General features: G+C 38.8%; 1 protein-coding gene across 1 annotated transcript in view; it reads right to left on the bottom strand.

Annotated features, from left to right (window-relative positions):
* rsrc1 (arginine/serine-rich coiled-coil 1) overlaps positions 1 to 25,419 on the bottom strand; it is a 288,468-nt gene that overhangs the window by 143,231 nt on the left and 119,818 nt on the right. Inside the window, exon 5 of the mRNA XM_052018264.1 lies at positions 23,203 to 23,239. Coding sequence (XP_051874224.1) covers positions 23,203 to 23,239 — 37 coding nt within the window. The remainder of the gene's footprint in view (positions 1 to 23,202; positions 23,240 to 25,419) is intronic.

The raw sequence follows: 25,419 nt of genomic DNA, 5'->3' as shown, positions 1-25,419 counted from the left end.
ACATATCATGGCTGCAAATGAGAACGGTATGCCTGATTGGCATTTTTATTTATATAGCAGCAAAGGTTTAATTTTATGCCAATAAATGAAGACAGATAGATAATCTGTCATTAGGAATTAATACAGCAGTGAACATCTGAACTGATCCATCATACAATGTATAAAATATATATTTGAAAATCAAAATTTGTTAAAAATGTACATAATTCCAAATTTTTAATTAATACCATTAAAAGGAGGACAAAAAATAGTATCTTTTGTAGTATTCTATCCACAGTGCTTTGCATTGATTGGTTGAGATCTAAATCCACTTGGTGTATTCAAAGATACTCACTTGTCCGCAGTTCAGAAGAGAACCACGATCATATTACTCCTCATGGGCCAACATGCTTCTGACATCCATGGCTGGAAGTACAGAACGTGCTGGAGGTCAAATGCTGTGCATCTTACCCCGCTGCTTGCCAGCTGGTCCAAGGACCAAGTTCAATCATACTGGACCGTGGTGCTGGATGTACTTCCTGCCTGGCCTCTCAGCCTTATGCCAGTGCAGCCCCACTCACTTGAATGCAGTTGCCAACCTGAATGCAAAAGCTAAGCAGTTAGATTTTTTATATTTTAATTAATATGAAAACAAAATAAAGAAAAGTAAAACTAACCATTTACTTTTTCATTCCACGTTGGAAAAGACCGAGTTACCACTCACAGGTCATTCCATTTTATGGGAAGGCCATCGCAAGAAGGCCTCAAGCTCCTTTAGACTTACCGGGTTGCAAAAAGTTAGCAGCTCAGCAGGGATTGCATGGGCCCAGTCAGGACTATATTCAAATCCACAAATTAGTATAGTTGAAAAGAAAGCTTGTATTAACTGAATATTTTCTATATAATTCTACAAAACTATGCTATTAACTCAACCATCATCAAGCAAAGGCTCATATTATTTCAGAAAAAATGTATATTTGGCTACACTATGCAACCTTAGTAGATTAAAAAAAAACATCAAAAAAACTGATTCTCAGAGAAGTATGCTTTTAAATGACATGCTTAGGATGATCAATTGCTGCAATTTAAAACCCAAGATTCCCTTTTTACTACCTCCTTATAAAAAGCAAAATTACTTTACATATTGTAAGCAGCAACTACTCCAAATGTAGCACAAGAGTTTGGTACATTTGAATTTGAGAAATAGTCATCAACTTTTACCATGATTCTACAACTGGTCTTGGAAATTACAATCAAACACCAAAAAAAATTAAAAGGATTTTTTCTGTTCCTAAAACTCTCAAATGAAAATTGCACGTACAACACCTGTTCAAAGCAATACAACTGACGGAAATATGAAAAAGAGAATTGAAACAGCAAGTAACCAATGTAAGGGACAAAGGAAACCTGAAAGAAATTCTTAATGTGGCAGGGTCACTGCAAAAGTACGTGGTTCCCTGATGGGAAAATACTCCATAAACAGCTCACCTGGTAGCTAACATGTGTTCACCTTGATGTGAGGACAATGAATCAATTACATTTCTCTGATACCCTGTATTAACTCAAGAGATGAATTATATAGAACGACATAATTCAATAAATGTATTAACATTGTGTAGTGTGCAAAAGGTAGACATGTTACCAAATGAACTGCAAAGAAATTTACAAAACCAACGAAATACTCCATAATTAATTGATAGAATGTTACAGACATTGACATTTTATCAAAAAGATTCTAAAGAATCAAATGTAATTGCAGGCTGTGATGTGTCAAAATCAAATTTTCTTGTCTAGAAATTATACTTCATTCTCATCTGCTGCATTAAACATATGCTGTGCAAAGCACGAACAGCCAATTGGATCCCTCACCAAAATTCAAGAAGTTGGGCCAAAATAAGTTAGAAACTGTGCCATAGCAGTTTGCACATGAAACAAGGTGCTAAAAATGGAACCTGTGCAATTCACATTGAGAGCTGCTTGAAAATCCTACAATTGCCACTGCATTGCCGCATTGATTGCAAGGAAGAACATCAAACCTAAAAGGGTAAGTAAAAGTAAGTACAGCTAAGCTAAGGTTGCCATGGAGGTGAGGGAACAGGCAAGAAAGGCAGAACACAGGCATTTCCTGTGTCTAGCTGTGCCTCCCCATGCGATGATGTGCTTCCAGACTGTGAACAGCCTCATGCCACTGAGAAGTGCAGAACGATCAAAGGACCAATGATCACAGCTCTAATGTGAATTGTACAAAAGGTTACCAACAGTGAAAGGACCACCACTGATGCAGTTTCCATTATCCTGAGCTTTCAAAGCTGAGGCGGTATGCAATACATCTATGTGCAGGCTCTTTAATTGACGTCTCATTGCTGAACCCTGCACTATGTATTCCTAATGCTTTTGCAAGTGTTCAACGAAGATCATGGGTTGCACCAAAAGTTCCAATTTATATTGGTAAGGGAGAAAACGGGACATTCTACTTTTGCAATCATTTGGTGTTCAGCTGATGCTGGGAAGAGGTCAACTACAATAAGATTTGGAACTGAAAATCAAAAAAAAACACTGCAGGTGCTGAAAACCTAAATATAAACCATAAAATATTGGAAATATTCTTCAAGTCAGGCTGCAAAGAGACACTGAGTTGATGTTTCAGATCGAAGACCCCTTGTCAGACAAAGGACCTTTGACCTGAAACCTTAACTCTGGTTCTCTTCCCACAGATGCAGCCTGAGTATGCCTGCTGAGTATTTCCAACATTTTCTGTTTTTATTTCACACTTGGAACTGCCTGGCCCAATTTCCTGAATTGTACATTTCCACCCAGAAATGATCACCAGTGCAATCTAACCTGGATGTGATCAACTCCATGTGCAATTTGTGCAAGAAAAAGTGTGCAAATAGATGCAGTTTCCAGGCAGCTATTTAAGCAAAGAAGCCCTTTAAGCCCATTCCACTATTCAAAGAAATCAGGGCAGGCTTGTTTCGTAACTCAATTCATACACATTGAGTCCCAAATCTCTTTATACTTTGGGAAGCAAAAATTTGTAAACCTCAGATTTAGCATTCATTGCTTTTTTTTAAGAACATAGAACAGTACAGCACAGGAACAGGCCCTTCAGCACATGATGTCTATGCTGACCATGAGGCCAAGCTAAATTAAACTTATCTGCCTGTACATGATCCATGTCCCTCCATTCCCTGCATCTTCATATACCTACCTAAATTGCCTCTTAAATGCCACTATCATGTTTGCTTCCACCATGGCCCCTGGCAGCACGTTCCAGGCACCTACCACTCTCGGTGTAAAAGAAAAGTTACCCCGCACATCTCCTTGAAACTTCCCCCACTCACCTTAAAACTGTATTCTCTAGTATTTGACATTTCACCCTCGGAAAAAAATATTCTATCTTCCTTATCTATACATCTCATAATTTTATAAACCTATCAGGTCTCTCCTCAGCCTCAGAGGCCCCACATAAAATAAACCAAGTTTGTCCAACTATTCCTCGTAGATAATACTCCCTAATCCAGGTAGCATCCTGGGGAACTTCTTCTGCACCCTTTCCAAAGCCTCCACATCCTTCTTGTAATGAGGCGACCAGAACTCACACAATATTCCAAATATGGCTTAACCAAAGTTTCTCCAGCTGCAACATGATTTCCTGACTCTTATACTCAATGCTCTGATCGATGAAGGCAAGCATGCCATATGCTTACTTTCAGGGAGCTATGGACTCGTACCCCAAGAACCCTCTGTACATCAATGCTCCGAAGGGTCCTGCCATGAATGGTATGCTTTCCCCTTACATTTGACCTCCCAAAATGCAACAACTCACACTTGCCATGATTAAGCTCCATCTGCCATTTCTCTACCCTTATCTGCAACTGATCCACATCCTGCTGTTTCCTTTGACAACCTTCTTCATTATCCATAACTCCACCAATTTTTGAACCTTCCACAAACTTCATCAGCCCACCTACATTTTTGCCCAAGTCATTTATATATACATCACAAATAATAGAGGTTCCAGCACTGATCCTTGCAGAACACCACTGGTCACAGACCTCCAGTCAGAATAACATCCTTCCACCACAACCCTCTGTCTTCTATGGCCAAGCTAATTTTGAATCCAATCTAGCATGGAAATGCCTTACTAAAGTTCAAGTGGACAACATTCATTGCCTTGCCCTCATCAATCATCTTTGTCAGCTCCTCAAAAAACCCAATCAAGTTTGTGAGATATCCATTGCTTTTTTGTGGCAGATATTTTCAAATTCTACAAATCTTTGAGTGTAGAGTTGCTTCCCAACATTAATCTTGATTTCTCTGGCTCTGATTCTCGTACATCCCTTATCTATTACTCATCAACAGTTGAATCTTTCTACCTATTCTCTCACTCCCTTTCAAAATAAATTACATAAACTGGCCCTGTATCCTAGTCAGCAACCAAGTCAATAGGTTTCCTTCAAATGCATCCACTTTCATTTTGCTAAGAACTTCTTTTAAAGGAAACCTATTGAATATTTTCTGTATGTTTACTTAACTACATCCATCGATATTACCCTGTCTCCTGTTTTTTTTTTATTAATTCTTCAAAAAAAATCAATAACGTTCCATGGTATTAGCCTGTCCTTTGCAAGTCTGTAACAAAAACAGAAAATGCCTGAATTTCTTAGCAGGTCAGGTAACACTTGTGGAAAGGGAAACAGTTGATATTTCAGGTTGATCTGCTTTACAAATCCTTGTTCATTTTCCCTATTAAGCTCAAATTTCTCCGAAGTGTTCAGTTAATTATAGATTTTAATAGCTTCCTTGCTGAAAGCTTGCCCATATATTATAATCTGAGAAGCTTTGAAAGTAAGTGCAAGTAGTGGAGAGGCAGCAAAATTATTGAGAGAATTTCAAAAAAATGGAACTCAGACAACTGAACATTTCCTGTCAATAATGAGGCAAACAGAAAGGAGATGCTCAAAAGTTTAGTCAAGAAGGGTGCTAAGGGCAGATGTCTGTTGGAGGTTACAGTTATAGTTTGTTGAAAGACCAAAGGTGAGAATTTTAAACTAAGGCACTGGATGGCAGACCTCCCACAAAAATTAGTAATAAGAGGACTGACTAAACAGATTTGCTGTCGTACAAGACAAATGCAGTGTTTTGGCTAAATTGCAGAATGTGAAACATGATAAATTGGACGCCAATATTGTGGTACTTAAGCTTGAAGCTAACAAAAGCATGTGGAGAGTCTAATGAAGGGGTAAGGTAAATGTTGCTGTGGATGTGGAAGCAATCAGTCTTGATGATGAAAATGACATTGCATTTGAAACTGTTTGGGTTCCAATAGGACATAAAATTTCCAAATAGCCTGGTTCCACCTGATACAGATGAATGTAGGCAATGAGAGCCAATTTCATTTAAACTGTGGCTTCTGCTGGTCATAGGGAAATCTATCACCCACTGTGATCGATATTGATTACCAGAAGATCCATAACTCACACCACCCACACTGTTTTAACCACAAGAAAATAATACAAACAAAACTGAACAGGAAGAGGAGAAAAACAGAGTGAGAACTAAATCAAAAAATAATTAAAATGCATAAAAGAAAGCAGAGCTGCAGCAGAATGTGCACAATGCAACTTCTGAGAAGAAAAAATGATCTATAAAGATTGCACAACTGAATCTATGACTATGACAGATGGTTACAGCCAAAAATTATGACCATGTTCCGTATATTCATGGTTTCTTATTTATGAAAAGCAACCAAAAATTTCACAGCATCGCAATGAGATCTTTTTGAAACTGATGATATATGTTTTTTGATATATTGCACAAAGAGATTTTTCTACCAAGTTAAAAAGCAAAAATGTACTAATGTCTGAAAAAGCAAATGGGAAATCTTTTAAACAATTCAAGTGAAAACAAATTTGAATCAAAAGTTTCTTTGTTGTATCTGTCTCAAGAGATTGCAAGCAAACTTTTCTAATGTTCTTACTCACAATTAATGTTTCTATCAATAGATAGTGGGCATCCATGTTTGCCAGGCACATATTTAATTAGGATCTTGCCAGATGGTATGAGAATTTTTATGCAATTCTTCTTCATTCAGTCACAGTATTTTACACTTTTAGTGGCACTGACTGAAACAAGACAATAGACTGGTGTCACACATGTTCCAAAGACAACTGCACCACAGAAGAAATACAGCCAATAAGAGTACTGACAGGTTTGGCATCAAACCTTCTCCTGATTCTTCCAAGCTTATGGGAATGGTGCTCTGCAACTCACAACCATCTCAAGTATCTTCATTTCCAACTCACCAGTCACCAAACAGATTAACTGCCTTTTGAGGCTTTCCAATGGATTTTTCTTCCCTTCAAAAATCAAACATGAAATTCACTTTCAAATGTATTTTTTTTGTCTGCTGACAACCTATTGAGCTGCACATAGAGCTGTGAATACATACTCAAATAACTTGATCACAGAAAAATGTTTGCAGAAGGATAACTGCACTTTATAGAATGCCCTGCATTCTTTAAAGCTTTTAACCATGGTTTTCCCTTATCTACTACAGGGAATGAGATGAACTAGAACAGCATGATTTAGAGAGGCAAATATGGTGTTAAAAAAATTTGACCTCAGTCGCTAGAGCTAAATGCACATGAGACTATCAGGTGCAGTTAGTATTCATCTTCCAACATTTTGCTTCAGTGAAGTCAAAGGAACAGAATGCATGAGAGCTAAGTGCAACATGCAGCCAATGCTCCTGCAAACATTTAACTATAGTTACCAAAAATGAATTTATCTACCAAGAACCAATTTGATTTGGTATTGATTATAGAGGTCACAGTCTTCAAGAAAATTTCACAAAAAGGTCTATTGTCCCAAAGATTGAGGTTGGCAGTGCAGCATGACCTCAGCCAATCACCACACATACACTTGTCCACAGGCTGTTTACGGGCTGTGGTATGGTAACTTTTGGGAATTAAGTACCCAAAGCAGCATATTTTGGACCACACAGCTGAAAAGTACAGGTCCTCCTTGGTTATGAACACCCAACTTATGTACAACTCGGATATATGAATGAGAGTTTGGGAGACCAACAGGGTGGATTTGCCAGGTGCTGTGGGGCTGTGGGCATCTTTTGCCACCTGGGAACTTAGTTTGTGAACTGTCCTGTGGACAGTTCACAGGAACAGAACCCTGCTTGTAACCTGGGAGGGCCTGTAATAATAAGTTGCTGCAATCAATTAATTGAACGGTCACAAGGAACTTAAAGCATAAAATTTAAATTGGAATATTCAATATAAAAATTATGTACAAAATGAAGGAGACTGATTAATAACAAATAAGGGAGAGAGATAAATGAAACCATGAGGAAAGGTTAAAAAAGTCATATTTTTTTAAAAATCAACTATAATTAAAGATGAAGGAATAATAATTAGGGATTTAGGGGCTGAAGACTGCTATTCTTAGAACTTGAGAATTAGGAGATCAGTAAGCTGTCTGGGCCTTCCAGCTTGCTCCATCATTGATCAAAATCACATCCAAGTTCCACTTCAGCTCCATTTTTCTGTATTATCCCCATATCCCTTGACTCCCTTATCATTCAGAAATTTATTAATCTCTGTATTGAATGAACTCAATGACTGAACCTCTACAGTCCTTTGGGGTAGAGAATTCCAAAGATTCACTATTATTGGGGAGAAGAAATTCCTTATCTCAGTCCTAAAAAGCCTTATTCTGAGATTGCCACCCCTGGATCTAGGATCCTCATCCAGGGTAAAGGTCCTCCCTACTTCCAGCCTGTCAACCCCTATGAGAATTTTGTAAGTTTTAATGAGGTTGCTTCTCATTCTTCTAAATTTTTGGGAGTACAGGTCTGGTCTACTCAATCTCTCCTCCGACGGTAAACCCAACATCCCGGAAATCAGTCTGGTGAATCTTCTTTGCACTACCTCAATAGCAAATACTTTTTTTTAAAAAGATCAGAACTGAACATAATACTCCAGATGTGGTCTCTCAATTTAATTATAGTCAGACTTCTTTGCTCCTGTATTCAAATCCCTTGTAAGAAAAAATCATCAGATCACTTATCTTCTTAATATCTCACAGCATCTGCACTATAGCTGTCATTGACTTGTGTGCAAGGGATACTTAAGTCCTATAATAAAAAACTAAAATACCACTTTCCTATCAAACTGCTTGTTGTATGTATATGTTAGCTTTTCATGACTTGCATACAATCAACATTTCTCAATCTATTATCATTTTAAAAAACCTCTGTTTTGTTCACCAAAGTAGATGATCTCATATTTTTCCAGATTACATTCCATTTGCATGTTTTCACCCACTACTTAGCTTGTTTAATTCCTCTGGAAGGCTCTTCCTCCTCCTTACTTACAATCCCATCCAGCTTTGTATCATCAGCACAGGAAATATGATATTTGATCCCTTTAGCCAAATGGTTGTTTACTTAACAGGTTTGGCCTACACGCAAGCATAGTGAATCTCTGGAATTCTCTGCTTCAGAACCTGGTGGAGGTAAGATAATTAGATATATTTTAGGTGGAAATTATATATATGTTATATATATTATAATCATATATTATAACATACATAATTATATTATAATATATACTAGAAATTATATATTAGATATATTTGGAGATAAATATTTCAAGGAACTAGGGAACTGGCACAGAAGAGGAATTGAGGCCAGCATGGATCAGCCAATTTTCATAGCTAATCCATGCTGGCCTCAAGAAGATGGCATCTATCATTAAGGACCCTCACCATCTGGGACATGCCCTCTTCTCGTTACTACCATCAGGGAGGAGATACAAGAGCCTTAGCGCAACGCTTTACAGCGCCAGCGACCCGGGTTCAATTCCGGCCACTGTCTGGAAGGAGTTCGTACGTTCTTCCCATGTCTGCGTGGGTTTACTCCGGGTGCTCCGGTTTCCCCCCACATTCCAAAGATGTACAGGTTAGGAAGTTGTGGGCATGCTATGTTGGCGCTGGAAGCGTGGCGAAACTTGCAGGTTGCCCCCAGAACAATATGCAAAAGATTCATTTCACTGTGTGTTTCGAGGTACATGTGACTAATAAAGAAATCTTATCTCATCAATGATTCAGGAACAGCTTCTTCCCCACCACCATCAGATTTCTGAACGATCCATGAGCACTACCTCATTATTCCCGTTTTTTCCAATATTTATTTATTTTTGTAATTTATAGATTTTTATGTCTTTGCACTGTACTGCTGCCGCAAAACAACAAATTTCACATCATATGTCAGTGATAATAAGTGTGATTCTGATCATATTGAATGGTCGCGAAGGCTTGAAGGCCCTGGTGGCTTCCAATTTTATTTCAACTCCATAATCACGAAATATGGTTCACTCTTCATTGCTCTTCGAAGTGGCCCATGAACCGGCACAGATCAAGGACAATTAAGCATAAGGCATGCCTGGCAACAAAAGCTTGGCATGTCAGCAATGCCTAAATATTGTAAGCAAATTTTAAAAATCCCAAACATTGCTTATATTCAGTGCTATGGTTGTTCAGTAGTGATTTAGACTTGTGCATTAAAAATTTACTCATACTTCAATAGACAAACACCAATTATTTCTGATATGTTTGTAAATTATGTACCACGCCCATGTCCTTCAAGTATTTGAATGCAAACTTGTTCAATGAGGCTTCTGGCTAATAAGGGCAATTTTACAGCAACATCTGCATTGGTAGATGCCAGAAGAGTTATCTGATTTACTCCTCAACATTGGGGACACTTCTAGCAAACCTCACTGATATTCCAACCACGAATTCCAGGTCAATGCTACCCTGGAATTTATCATCAATAGTGAAGCCATGACATGTGGCACTTGTCACTAACCTCAAAGAAAGCAATAAACGAAGTTCTAAAGTTATCTGTGCAAAATGTTCATAAGTCAGTGTTTATTGCTATATGGTGTCTATTTAAGGAAATCCCTGGCATCCAGCAGCTTGAACACTTAAAATTGGCTCAGCACACTGAAGAATCCTCACAGACCACAAACCAGGATGGAAAAAGTATTGTTCAGTTAACTTTTAAACATACTACAATTTTCTAAAAGTTTGAATAATCACATTCAATTCAGGGAGATGTTAAAATAAATAAAATGTGATTTTAAAATCCATATTTTGAAATATGTATTTGAAGTAATTACAATACATATACAAGAAATCAACTTTTATTACGATCCAAAAGCTCATTAATTATGGATAAAAACAGCAGAAAAAACTCATTTAGACCCCATACTATAAAGCATATTTTGGGGTATTCTATCGTAGGAATAGTTTTAAATTCATATCTAATTGGATGATTTCCTTGATTTCACTGGAGAAAGGTGCAAATAGTAGGAAGCTGGAAATTATACAACAGACAATGCATAAATGGATGTCTCAGATGGAGATCACCAAAATTTTGCCACTATTACAACTGCAAAATCTAGGCCATAGGAACTGCTTTTTTAAGACTTTGCTTGAGCCATCCATTATACTGAACTCTAAGGAAGAAGCACCACAAACTGCAAGGCACTCAAAACATACAACTAAAAGCTGGCAACATTAATGAAGTGAATCCTTCTGTAATTTTAACAAACTGTTACCTTTTTTTCTTTAGTTATTGTTAAGTCTACATAACAGACCTCCCCTGCATCAAGATATTCGAGCTGGACAACTTCCATTAGCATCCACCACTGGATATTGATTTTCATTTACTAACTAGAATGTCCATGTCATTCGTAGACAAAATTACAATGTGACAAACTACCTTCATGACCTAAGAAAGCTATTAATGACAGACTACCCTGTGGCATTTCAAGCGGTAAATTGTTTAGCCTGATCATACATACGACGAAATTACATTTTGTTTTAACATTAACCGTAACATAAATTCACAATGGCTGAAAGAACATAAGAACAATGTGCACAAGGAGCAGTCTTACAATGTTGCAAATCATTTCAATTAAATCCAGATTAAAATAATTTTTTTCATTAAATTTAAAATTTAAGTAATTTATTGTGCAAGCATTTTGTAAATAAAAAACATAAATATATATGCTGATGGTGTACACATTCATTCCCTAATTGATCTAAAAAACTGGCTGTGTCAGGGTACAGGTCCTCCCCAAGTTACAGTAGGGGTTCCGTTCTTATGGACTGTTCGTAACCCGAGTAGTTTGCAAGTCAGAAATGTGCCACGAACCAGGTTGCCAGAGGGCAGAAGGTGCCAGCAGCCCCTCAGCAGCTGGCAAGTCCATCCTGTCAATCTCCCAATTGCTCTTTTGTATGTATGGGTTGCTGGGAGGACCATGATGCTCTCCTGCCTTCTAGGAAACAACAAATGTGGGAAATCTGAAATAAAAACACGAAATGCTGGAACCCTAAGTAAGTCAGGTAGCATCTGTAGAAGGACAAAGTCAAACAACTTGTTGAATAAGCAAAAGAATTTACTTCATTCATGGAGCCTTGTTCTAGTTGTTTTGGGTGCCTTGCAGACAAAGACCTGAAACTTTAACTGTTTCTTTTTCCAGAGATTCTGCCTGATCCGCTGAGAGTTTTCAGTATCTTCTGTTTTTATTCCCATCTAGGCATGTACTTATTTGGAATAAATTTTCCAGCAGCAATCTTAGTCCTAGCATTTTGGCTTTAAATAGCAAGTTTTGCCCTCATACTTCCTATGACAGGTAAATAAGCCACACATCCATATTGACATGGCTGTCAGAGATTGAATGTTTGTAATGCAACTGAAACTTAAAACAGTAAAAAGCATTTAAGTTAATTGAATGAACTCAAGAAAATTTCTTCAGCAGCTGAAGCTTACCTTTCTCTTTTTCAGCCATTCCTACCCATTAAGGCAAATGAAGTCATTGAATCTGCCAAGGATTAAACAACGCACAGGTTCAGCATGCAGATTTCTCAGTGTCGATGCTGAGAAATTGCAGAAAGTAGGTGCTCTATTGGACTCCTTGAGTCTGAAGGAGGAGCACAGTTGAAATGACAACATCACAGGCCTCTCAGAAGATTTGGGACTACCGTGTTTATGCAGCATTGTGTTGGAGACCCAATTTCATTGAATCATAAACATCTGTGGCACAGATGGGGTTCATCAAACTCAGCTTGTTCATATCAGCCAAAATTCTCCTTTCTGACCTTTTTAGTCAATGATACATTAGCAGCCTTCCAAGTCATATGGAAGGATACCTATCGCTAAAAATACTGGAAAATGGTAGTCAGAGCCTGAACTCTTTCCTCCCTGGATTCTTTGAAGAACCTGGGACTCAGTTTATCTGGGCTTGGTAACTTAACAACTTCTGAACATCCTCAACAGTAAAAACTCTCCCTCAATGTCTATCAGTTTCAACATTTCACATTTGTCCCACTTAATTTCAATGCTTATATCATCCATTTCTTCTGCAGACAGAAATGAATTATTTATTCAAACTTTACACATCTTCCATTTCTATACCCAGGCTATGAATTTAGTTTCTAATAACATCTACTTTTCACTTTTTTATCCTCCTTCCTTTCACATATTTATGGATCTTAAACATAGGACAGTACAGCACGGGACAGGCCATTCGGCCCACAATGTTGTACCAATCTTGATGCTGATTTATAATAAATGTCCTCCTCCTGTCTATCATCCATATCCCTCCATTCCCTTCATATTCATGTGTCTATCTGAAAGCCTCTTAAACTCCACCAAACTGCCTGATTCCATTACTACCCCTGGTAACCCATTTCAGGCACCTACCGCACTCTGTGTAAAAGACTTGCCCCTCACGTCGCCTTTAAACTTCCCCCCTCTAACCTTAAAAGCATGTCCTCTGCTGTTTGAAATTTCTACCCTGGGGAACAGATTCTGACTGTCTACCCTGTCTATGCCTCCCATAATTTTAAAAACCTCTATCAGGTCTCCCCTCAGCCTTCGATGCTCTGAGGAGAACAACCCAAGTTTGTTCAACTTGTCCTTATAGCTCATACCCTCTAATCCAGGCAGCATCCAGGTAAACCTCTTCTGCACCTTTTCCACAATCTCCACATCCTTCCTATAATGGGTTGACCAGAACTGCACACAATACTCCACGTGTGGTCTGACTAAAGTTTTATATGGCTGCAGCATGACTTCCTTACTCTTATACTCAACACCTCTATCAATGAAGGCAAGCATTCCATACGTCTTCTTTATCACCTGCATAGCCACTTTCAGTATACTATGGACCTGGACCCCAAGATCCCTTCATACCTCAATGCTCGCCTACCATTAACCATGTATTTTCTCCTTTCATTTGACCTCCCAAAGTGCAACACCTCACACATGCCTAGATTAAACTCCATCTGCCACTTCTCTGCCCATATCTGTAACTGATCTATATCCCGCTGTATTCTTTGATAGTCCTTTATATTGTCCACAACTCCACCAATCTTGGTGCCATCCGCAAACTTGCTAATCTACCCATCTACATTTCTGTCCAATTCATTGATATGTATCACAAACACAGAGAGCTCAGCACTGATCCTTGCAGAACACCACTGGTCATAGACCTCCAGCCAGAATAACAGCCTTCCAACCTTACTCTCTGTTTTCTATGTGCAAGCCGGTTCCGAATTGAAACTTGCAACTTATCCTGGAACCCATGCACCTTTATCTTCTGAATCAACCTACTATGAGGGACCTTGTCAAATGCCTTAAAGTCCATGTAGATGACGTCACTGCCTTACCCTCATCAAGCTCCTTTGTCACCTCCTCAAAAAAACTCAATCAAGTTTGTAAGACATGACCTGCCCTGCACAAAGCCATGCTGACTGTCCCTAAGCAGGCTATGCCTTTCCAAATCTGCATAAATCCTATCCCTCAGTATCCTCTCCAATAGCTTCTCTACCACTGACGCGAGGCTCACTGGCCTATAATTAACTGGATTATCATTTCCCTTCTTGAACAAAGGCACAACAATTGTTACTCTCCAGTCCTCCGGGACCTCCCTGTTGACAGTGAAGACACGAAGATCCTTATCAAGGCCCCAGCAATCTCCTCACTCGCTTCTTTCAATATTCTGGCATATATGTCATCAGGCCCTGGGGACTCATCCATCTTAATGATTTTCAGAAGACCCAGCACTACCTCCTCCTTAATCTCAAAATGTCCCAGCACATTAGCATGCCCCACTCTGCTTTCACTATCCTCTAATTTCCTCTGCTCGATAAATACCAATGCAAAGTACTCATTTAGTACCTCAGCCACTTGCTCTGACTCCAAGCACAAATTCTTTCCTTTATCCTTGAGTGGACCTACCCTCTCCTTAGTTATCCTCTTTTTCTTAATATGTATAAAATGCCTTGGGATTATCCTCAACTTGCCAAGGACATTTCATGGCCTCTTTTGGCCTTCCTAATTGCCTGCTTGAGCACTGTCCTGCTATCTTTATATTCCACAAGGGCCCAGTCTGATTCTAGCTTCCAAAACCTTATGTATGCTTCCTTTTCCTTCCTGACTCAATTTAGGACCTCTCAGGTTATGCAAGGTTCCCTTACCTTACCATCCTTGTCCTTACTCCTTATCAGAACATGCCGATACTGAATTCTGATCAGCTAGTCTTTAAACAACTCCCACGTCAGATGTGGACTTCTCTGACAGCAGCTGTTCCCAATCAATGCCCCTTAGCTCCCGTCTTATCCTGTCGTAATTTGCCCTCTTCCAATTTAGAACCTTCCTGCAAGATCTAATTTTATCTTTACTCATATCTTACAACATAATGAGTTGTGGTCACTATTCCCAAAATATTCACCCACTATCAGGTCTGTCATCTGGCCTGGCCATTTCCCAAAACTAGGTCATGTTCTCTCCTCTAGTTGGACTCTCCACATACTGTTTAAAGAACCCCTCTTGGATGCACTGAAGAAATCCTGCCCCATCTAAGCTTCTTGTATTAAGGAAGTTCCAATCAACACAGGGGAAGTTATTAAGTCTGCCACTATGACAGCCCTGTTGTTTCTGCACCTTTCCATAATCTCTCGACATATCTGCTCCTCCACCTCTCGGTGGCTAATGCGAGGCCTATAGTTTGATCCCATCTGCATAATTCCACCTTTCTTATTTTTTGAGATCCACCCTAAATTGCCTCTGTGGACGAGCCCTCCAGTATGTCCTCTCTGAGAACAGCTGTGACATTCTCCCTTATCAGTAGTGCAAATCTTCCACCTCTTTTACTCCCCTCTCTATCATATCTAAAACAACAAAACCCAGGAACATTGAGCAGCCAGTCTTGTCCCTCACGCACCCAAGTCTATGTGATGGCAACAACATCATAATTCCATGTACTGATCCAGGCTCTACGTTTATCCTCCTTACCCACAATACTCCTAGTGTTGAAATAAACACATTTTAGCCCATCAGACCCACCATGTTTATTAGCCTGTCCCTTGCTGTCCTTCCTTTCAATCTTACTTGTCACACCATTTTTCTTGCCCTCAACCCTACCACCTGTTGTTCTGCTGGTGTGGTTCCCATACCCCTGCCGACCTAGTTTAAACCCTCCCAAGTAGCACTAGCAAACCTCCCAGCGAGGATATTGGTTCCCCTCCAGTTCAGATGCAAACTGTCTTGTTTGTACAGGTCCCACCTGCCTTGGAAGAGAGCCCAATGATCCATAAATCTGAAGCCCTCCTTCCTGCACCAGCCACTTAGCCACATATTGAACTGCACTATGTATCTATTTCTTACCTCACTAGCACGGGTAGTAATCCTGAGATTACAACCTTGGAAGTCCAGCTATTTAACTTTCTACCTGGCTTCCCAAAATCATTTTGCAAGATCTCATCCCTACTCCTGCCTATGTCATTGGTACCTGTATGGACCACAACCTCTGGCTGCTCACCCTCCCCTCTCAGAATGTCCTGTACTTGCTGCGAGATATCCTTGACCCTAGCACCAGGGAGGCAACACATCATCCTGGAGTCTCAATTGCAGTTAGAGTTTTAGAGTTCTTAGTGTACTTTTTAGTCTTAGTTGAGACTTCTAAACATCTTAACCTCGAGTTTTATCATGATGTTACCACCCAAGTTCACCTCCCATACCATTCTTGTCACTACCCTTGGTTTCTGCAGCTCCGCCTGTCTAAGGTCTGGCTGCGAGACTATCTTGTAAAGCAAAGTGGTCTACAAGCCTCAGGCAGTGGATCTTGAGACCCCAAACCTGAAGAAGGGTCCTGACCCAAAACATTGACCGCCTGCTTTTCTCCACAGATGCTGCCTGGTGTGCTGAGTTCCTCCAACATCATAGTATTTATTATCTAGATTCCAGCATCTGCAGTCCTTTATTTCCCCAAACCTGGAACACTGCCGACAATCAGACACTTTTTAAAAACTGTTTAAATAAGTTTAAAAGTAAATATTTAAACTTATTTAAACAGTTTTTACTTTGAAACACTCTTAAGTGCAAGAATTAATTTTAAAATTGGAATCAAGTAGAATTTTAAACAAAAATTCCCAATCAAATGGAATGAATATACTGAATGAATATAAGCATAAAGCTGAGGGGCCAGATCTGAAATGCCCAATGTCTTTTCATGTACCACGTTTGCTTTCCTAACTTCCCTTTTTAATTTCACCGATGTATTTCAATACTCCTAAAAACTTTCTGCAGCATTCAGCCCTCAGTATCTGCCATATTTCTTCATTTTTGCTCTATCCTGTCCTGCTTTTTTCTTCAAGACTTGGAGGGTGGGGTCCAGAGTTTGAAGTTCTCTCTTTTCTTTTAATGGGATGAATACTGTTTTATTAATCAAATACCTATAATTTTAAATAATCTGATCTGCAAAAAGGCTTACATTTACCAGATGGAAGGCATGACTCTGGAGGTACATAAAAGGTGTGCAGAGTATTCCCTTTAGCGGGACTTATCTTGTATTCCTCCCATTCTGGTTGATTATGAGCAATATGGGGCATTGTCCATGAGCTCAAATCCACTCCTGCAGGCAACGAAAAGCCAAGCTTTTCCCTATTTTACAAATGTCAATACTACGATGTATTAAATCTGCAAAAAAAAAGCTGACTATCCATGGACTTGACTGGAAGTAGGTGAAACAGAGAACATGCTATACTACTTCCTTTCTGCATGATTGTGCTTTTGGGATGACCAAGTCCCCAGAGCACACATTCTTTTTGGATATGACTCATTGTCAATGTGAAGCATAACTAAAGTAAATGTCAAAGTGGTTCTTGCAGTAGTTCAAAAAACATTGTTCCCATAGTTTTACATCAAGGGGCATTACCAGGTGTAACATCCACCCTATACGCAAGACAGGAAAATGCTTGTATAAGATTTGATGGGAATATCATAAATTCTAACACCACCTTGTAGCAGAATTTCAAATTCATAGAATAGAGGTTATTTTTGCATCTTTGCCGTCATGCTTTCATTTTGAAATAAGAAACCTTTGCAGCATGGAAAACTTTGACTGCATTGCCAATCCACACATTGTAAATCATTCCTTTCAAAGAAGTTATAAGCATTCATTCATTACATCTTCAAAATTGAATCTGATTGCTTTATGCTATCTAAATTTAAAGCTGCTGTGCTTTTTCTCGACAATAATATGGGGAAGATAAAAGAAATGCTGAACACTGCCTTTCTTTCAATGAATATTCACCACTTCACACATGGACAAATGATTGAACCCTTGGGTTCAGTTGGGTGTAGAGAGTTCCTTCATTTTTCACATCCTTTTGAAGCTGCTAACTTTAGCCAACTTTTTCACATGCATCAACGATATTATTAAGTATCTGTACTTTCTTATTTTTGCAGTAAAATGCTTTTTGGTTTCTATTACAGGCTTCAACAACCTGAACATTCATACAATTCCTAGCTTATATTTGTCATTTTAGGAGACAGCACAGTAAATAATTTCATAAATGAGTGCATATCCCCCAAATTATCAATCCAAATGATCAGCACACATTGAGCATTCATCTCAGCACTGCAAAGGATTATCAGTTTGACTATGATGTTGATATTAACTCTTGGGAGATTTTCAAGAATCTAATAGGTACAGCTTGCTCAGGGATCTACCTATATATTTTTTTGAAATGTTCCAAAATGACACATTGATACAACACAATCATGCACGACCATCTTGCAGCAGTGTGAAATTTGGATGTTTCCATATTCTTGGTTCACCAGACAATGAACTCCTCACCTTAATTAAGTTATCGAGAAAATTAGAGAACATGCAAAAAAGGGAAAACTTCAGACAAAACCAGAGCATCTCATGATATTCATCACAGTATGTTCAAACCCCAGTAAAACATTTTCTAAGAATGTTAAGAATGGCAAAGCTAACAGATTTAGGGAACCTTGGTTATTGAGGAATATTGAAGTCCTGGTCCAGAAAAAGGTGCATCTCAGGTAGAGGCACTTAGGATCAAATGAGGTGCTTGCAGAGTATAAGAAATGCAAGAGAAATCAGGAGGACTAAAAAAGGACATGAGGTTGCTCTGGCAGGCAAGGTGAAGGAGAATACGAAGGGTTTCTGCAGCTATATTAAGAGCAAAGGATAGCAAGAGACAAAATTAGTCCTCTTGAAGATTGGTGTGGTCATCTATGCGTGGAGGTGATAGAGATGGGGGAGATTTTAAATGGATTTTTTGCATCTGTGGACTGAGGAAAAAGAGTAGTGAGGTCATGGACCATATCTGGATTACGGAAGTGGAGGTGCTTGCTGTCTTGAGGCAAATTAGGGTAGAAAAATCCCCAGGGCCTGACGAGGTGCCCCCTTGGACCTCGCGGGAGGCTATTGCAGGCCCTGGCAGAGATATTTAAAACATCCTTAGCCACGGGTGAGGTGCCGGAGGACTGGAGGATAGCTAATATTGTTCCATTGTTTAAGAAAGGTTCTAAGAATAAGCCTGGAAATTATAGGCTGGTGAGCCTGACATCAGTCCTGGGTAAATTATTGGAAGGTAGAGTACAGGATAAATAAGTATTTGGACAGACAGGGCCTGATTAGGGATAGTCAACATGGCTTTGTGTGTCTTTGTGTGGCAGGTTATGTCTATTAGATTAGTTAGAGCTTTTCCAGGAAGGTTGGTGATGGGAAGGCAGTGGACGTTGTCTACGTGGACTTTATCAAGGCATTTGACAAAGTCCTGAATAGGAGGCTGCTCCAGAAGGTTAAGTTTCTTGGGATTCAGGATTAAGTAGTCAACTGGATTCAACGTTAACTTAGCAGGAGAAGCCAGAGAGTTGTAGTAGATGGTTGTCTCTCTGATTGGAGGCCTGTGACTAGTGGTGTGATGCAGGGATTGGTGCTGGGTCTGTTGTTGTTTAGCATCTATATTAATGATTTAGATGATAATATGGTAAACTGGATCAGCACATTTGCAGACGACACCGAGATTGGGGTCATAGTGAACAGTGAGGAAGGCTATCAGAGCTGGCAAAGTGACCTGGACCAGCTGGGAAAATGAGCTGAAAAATAGCAGATGGAATTTAATGCAGACAATGTGGGAGGATGCACTTTGGGAGGACAAACCGGGATAGGGTTTACACAGTGAATGGTAGGGCACTGAGGTGTGCAGTAGAACAAATTGACCTGGGAATACACATCTATAATTCCTTGAAAGTGGCATCACATGTAGATAGGTTCATAAAGGCAGCTTTTGGCACATTGGCCTTCATAAATCAGGGCACTGAGTACAGGAGTTGGGATATTATGTTGAAGTTGAATAAGACGTTGGTGAGGCCAAATTTAGAGTATTGTGTGAAGTTCTGGTCACCTACCTACAGGAAAGATAGCAATATGCTCGAAAGAGTGCAGAGAAAATTTACACAGATGTTGCCAGGACTTGAGGACCTGAGTTACAGCGATAGGTTGAATAGGTTAGGACTTAATTCCCTGGAGTACAGGAGAATGAGGGGAGATCTTATAGTAGTATACAAAATGATGAGGAGTATAGATAGAGTGAATGCATGCAGGCTTTTTCCCCTCAGGTTGGGTGAGACTTCAACTAGATATCATAGATTTAGGATGAAAGGTGAAATATTTAAGGGGAATCTGAGGAGGAACTACTTCACTCAGAGGATAGTGCGAGTGTGGAATGAGCTGCCAGCGGAAGTGGTGGATTCAGGTTCAATTGTAACATTGAAGGGAAGTTTGGATAGCTACGTTAATGAGAGAGGTATGGAGGGCTCTGGTCTGGTTGCAGGTTGATGGGACCAGGCCGGCATTGAAAACCAGGCCAGAATTGACTAGATGGGCCAAAGGGCCTGTTTCTGTGCTGTAATGCTCTATGGCTCTAAAATTTACAATCTCCAGCTGCAGCAGGAATGCACAATTTAAACGGCAATAACCAAACTGCAAGAGGAAAATGGGTCAAATCATATCTGTGAGGCAAAGGGATAGTCGATGCTTCGGGTTGAGACCCTGCATCGTTTAAGAGGCATTTAAAAGGCAGCTTGAAAACTCATCAACATGCTTACACAAAAATAAATACAACTAGGGCAGCTGGTCTTTTTGCATCTTTCATTTTTGTATATTTTACATTATTTCATTTGTTTAATCAAAAATATAATATCTAAAAACTCCTGATGTGCTTATACCCATACTATATAAAGTTAGAACACATACACATATAGTTGACTATTCATTAGAAATAAATAGTCATAGAAATTTACAGCACAAGGCTTTTCTGGCCATCAGTCCTTTGCTGGCATTTTTCAAATTGTACTCGTGCTTCATTATACATTTTGTCCACAGCCCTCAAGAACTTGCCCAAACTCCTTTTTAAGATTATTAGTGAAACAGTGTTCCACCCTTTTTCAGCTAAAACCATTATTTGGACATCCCTGATTTGACCCCATTTCATTTGAAAAGTATACTTGGTTTCTGTGTACAAATCCACAAGAAATTAACTTGCATTTTCTAAAAATACAGATTGTATTCTAAGCTCTATGGACAGAATACTTTATTTCCTCCATCTTTCCAAGAAACTCTATTTTGAGCAAGTTCAATTCCATTTGTCTATTACTTTTAATCACTGAACCCATGAGCTGAACGGTAAATTACTTCTGAGCACTACATGAGCTAATTTTAATGAACTGGCATAAGATATGGTTGGACCATTAATTATATTAAATCATGAATGACTGAAGGATAAATTAGAAAGAGAGAGAGGGTCTCTTGAGAATTTGGCAACCTATATCCATCTGGTCAAAAAAAAAACAAGTTTAACAAAAAGAATTACTCTAATTAGATCAACAGTAGTGAAATAAGCAGAAACAGTTTGCTTCCGCATCCCTGCAAAACATGGCAATTGGGTTGTCCTCATGGAAAGTAGAACCATGTCAAAAGGGAATGATGAGAAAGGTAAAGGAAGAACTGGAAATCAACATAATAGAAAATACAATAGCAATAAGATCTGTAATCAAACCAGCTGATTATATGTCAGAGGGAATGCTAAAATGGGATCAGCTAGCACTTAATTTACTGGGCTACCAAGGCACAAGGGAAATACAGAAGCCATGGAGGTAGTGATGTGTTCATTATTAAAAGACATTGGTAGAAGTAAACATTAGAGAACCTAAATCTCTTCCTTTGAAAGAGGATGACAAAGATCCTTGGTTTGCTTGCAGAATGTATGAGATATTCAAAGAATGGAAGAAATAATTCAATACTATTCTGCCAAGGTATATCAGGATTGGACAATGAGGAGGATTAGTCAACCAAAGTTACATGCAGGTAATAATCTTTCGATACAAAAGATTCTGAGTTCTTGGCATGGTCTTTAGGGCAGATGAAAATCTTAGATTCCTATAAAAAATACTTCTGTTACTTGGAGAAGAATGCAAGCTATTTTCAGTGCAATCAAATATGTGGGAGGCTGTGCATCTAATGGCCAATACCAACAAATGCCTTTAGCTTGTGATCAAAGGCAAATGTCTAAAAGTAATAAACCAAATCGTGTCATTCATATTCTCATGTCAATCCCACGTATTTTGCAGTCAATCAATCTGAAGTATTATCACTGCTATAATGGCAGAAAACAAACAAACAATTTGCACAAGGCATAAACACAGCAACCATGAAATAAACCATCAGATAATCTGCTTTAACGGTGTTGATTGAAAGAAAATGTCGGCCAGAATTCCAAATCATTCCATGGGATCTTTTACATTCAAGAGAAGGGACCTCCAAGGATATAGCAGTCCCTTGGTACAGAACACTAACCTAGATTTTGTGCTGAAGTCTCTGGATTGAAACTTAAACCTTAAATTATGGTGTCAGTGAAGCAAGGATGGCACCTAATTTGTCTGCATTATATCATTCCATGACTCAATAATAGTGTGGTATGTGAGACTATTTTGCACTAATCCACTTGTTCACAAAATGGTTGTATCTCCTGTCACTTAGCAGTCTGGATGTGCCAATTCAAATGGGCTCTTTGATTCAAAATGTAGGATTCCAAAACTATGAAAAAAATTTCTGCTTGCCTAAACATATTTAATTTCACAGTGAAAAGTGATATAAATCCTTAAAATACCAGGAGTTATCATATACTCAGTCTACATTACTGCTATTGCAATCATAAAAATAGAAGAGATAAATATATGCTTTAGATGAATCAAGACTAAAGATTAAGAATGTTTTCCCCAGTCTTCGGATATGGACATGAGCTCCTTAGAAATGTAGAACATCATTGTACTGTCCCAAAACAAATTCATTTGATTACAAATGGGCATACGTGTTGAAGTGTAGTCAGAAATTAGTAGTACACCATGGAACATTGTCGTTAAATACATTACAATGCAGAACAGTGTTTAAATATATATTAATCTCAGCTATTGTAACTGCAGAAGACGTTTTACTAATCTTCCTTCTGTGAGAAGCAAAACAAAATATACAGTCATCTTTTCTACATTCACAAGTTCCCTTCTGCACTATGGGTTTCAGTGTATTTTGTTTCATCTTTACATCAAAAAGGTATAATTTATAACAAAAAAAATTAATTCCCTTGGAATACAGAGATAAATGGAAGTGTGAGTGCCTTGCACATAAGAAAAGTAAGGCTGCTCCTTTGGGAAATTGTCTACTTTCAGAGTGCTAGGTATTCAAAGCTTGTTCAAAAGTGTTCATTTAGAATACAGATATCAAAAGATGATGCAAATATTGAAGAGATAATCATGAAACTTACCAGATGTTCTAATCCTACTTTGATGTTCCCAGAATCCCTGCAAAAGAACAGAAATATGTCCTAAATATCAGCTGCTCAATACAGCCAATGCCCACTCCAATATCTGTTTGCAAGTGTTAACCTTAAATTAAACTATAGAATAAAGGCAGTCTACAAAATACAAATAACTGTAAAGCCAGAATATCACATTTTTGCTATTAGATCATCATATCCATATTTTGCTATGAAGCAGGGAACTACAAGCTTTAATACTAGGCAATTTAGGATTTCAAAGCAAACATATCACAAATGTATCAGTATGTTATTTGATAACTTATGTGAAACATATATTCTAAAGGTTTTTGAAACACTGAATCAAATATCAAGTTACGTGAAAATAATCATGACCTCCCAAATAAAAGTACATTTACAGTTATCCTCAAGGATCATCCTGGGATAATGATCTCTAAAGGAGAAGAAACTTAAAAACAAAATTCCAAACAATGAAAATATTACATGGCACTGCATAGGATTTTGCAATCACATATTGTAATTTGAAGTAATAAATGCTTTCTTCTGTTACTTTCCTGTCTTTTCTTTGAATATATCTCTTTTGTCTGTCAAAAGCCACACACATTAACACAAAGGGAAGAAAGCCTCAATTTTACTGAGGTGAGAAATGACCATCTCTAACAAGAGTTGACCAATCCACTAAATCACCGTTTACCCCACCAGCAACATCCTGGGGATTAACACTGACCAAAGACTCAACAGGACCAACTACATAAATATCATGGTTACAAAACAGCTGGGTATCCTGTGGCAAGTGACTTTGTGGCTGACATCCCCAAGCCTGTGTGCCAATTACAACACAAAATCAGAAGCACGATGGAACAACCCTTGACCCAAATGGATGAATGCAGCTGCAACAATACTCAAGAATCTCAGCACAATCCAGGACAAAACTACCTGCTTGACTGGTTCACTATCTGCCATACTAAACATTTATTCCCTTCATTACTGTTGCACTGTATCATTTCTAAAATGTACTTCAGTTACTAACCTAGATGACAGCAAAAGTATCTCCCAAATCTGCAAACTCTACCACCAGGAGAGGCAAGGATCACATGGAAATAGCAGCATTTGCAGATTCCCCTCCAGGTCTTGCACCATCCTGCCTTGAAAGTATGGGACCGTTCCTTCATTGGTGGTGGGTCTAACTCCTGGAATTCCCAACCCAACAGCATTAGGGTCATAGAGTTATATAGCATGAAAACAGGTCCTTCAGCCCAACTCGTCCATGCCAACCAACATGGTTCTCTAAACTAGTCCCATTTTCCTGTGTTTGGCATTATGGGACGATCTCCACCAGAAAGACGGGAGCAGCTCATGAAGGTGGATCACCACCACCTTCTCAAAAGCAATTTAAATGAGCCATAAAAACAGGTCTTGCTGGCAACACCTGCCTCCTCATAAATGAATAGCATACAATTAAAGAAAATCCAATGGTGTTTCATGGTACAGAAAGAGCATGAGGACAGCCGAGGAAAGAATTGGTCTTATTTTGGACCAAGAAGGTAATGTGTGTAAAGGAAGATGATGTAGGTCAAGTTCTTAATAATTTCTTCAAGTTCGTCTTCAGAAAAGATGGGGACATTGGAACCTTGCAGTTAAGGAAGAATTTGGAATATTGTCTAAACATAAGGAAAGAAAATATTAAAGGGTGTGGGATACTTGAAAATGGATGAATTGCTATGCCAGGATGAAATATACCCCAGGCTTTTGAAAGGAAGGAAAGAAACTGCAGACACTCTGACCATCATTTTTCAATCTGTCCTGGCTACACGAGCATTGCCAGAGGATTGGAAGACTCATACATTTGTAGCATGGTCCAAAACTAAAGGAAGGATTAAATGAGTACTCACAGACCAGTTACTTTAACTTCAGTGGTAGGAAAATAATTGGAATTAATGCTGAAGGAAATTATAAACCTTCACTTTGGAAAGCAGAGATTAATTATGGACAGTGAGCATGAACTTATTAAGGGAACTTCATATCTAACTAACCTGACTGAATATTTTGAGGGATTTATAAGGATGGTGAATGAGGGGATTTGATGGAGTCCACATAGATTTTAGCAAGGAAGATTGATCAATAAGTTAAAAGCCAAGAGCAATAAAATGGATAATGGCAAACTGGGTCCAAGAAGTGGAAGGAAACAAAGGGGAGCAACTTTTC

Source organism: Pristis pectinata, chromosome 6, assembly GCF_009764475.1.
Source record: "Pristis pectinata isolate sPriPec2 chromosome 6, sPriPec2.1.pri, whole genome shotgun sequence".
Classification (NCBI taxonomy): Eukaryota; Metazoa; Chordata; class Chondrichthyes; order Rhinopristiformes; family Pristidae; genus Pristis; species Pristis pectinata.
Note: the sequence above shows the minus strand (reverse complement) of the source record. Positions and strands in the feature narration are given on the sequence as shown.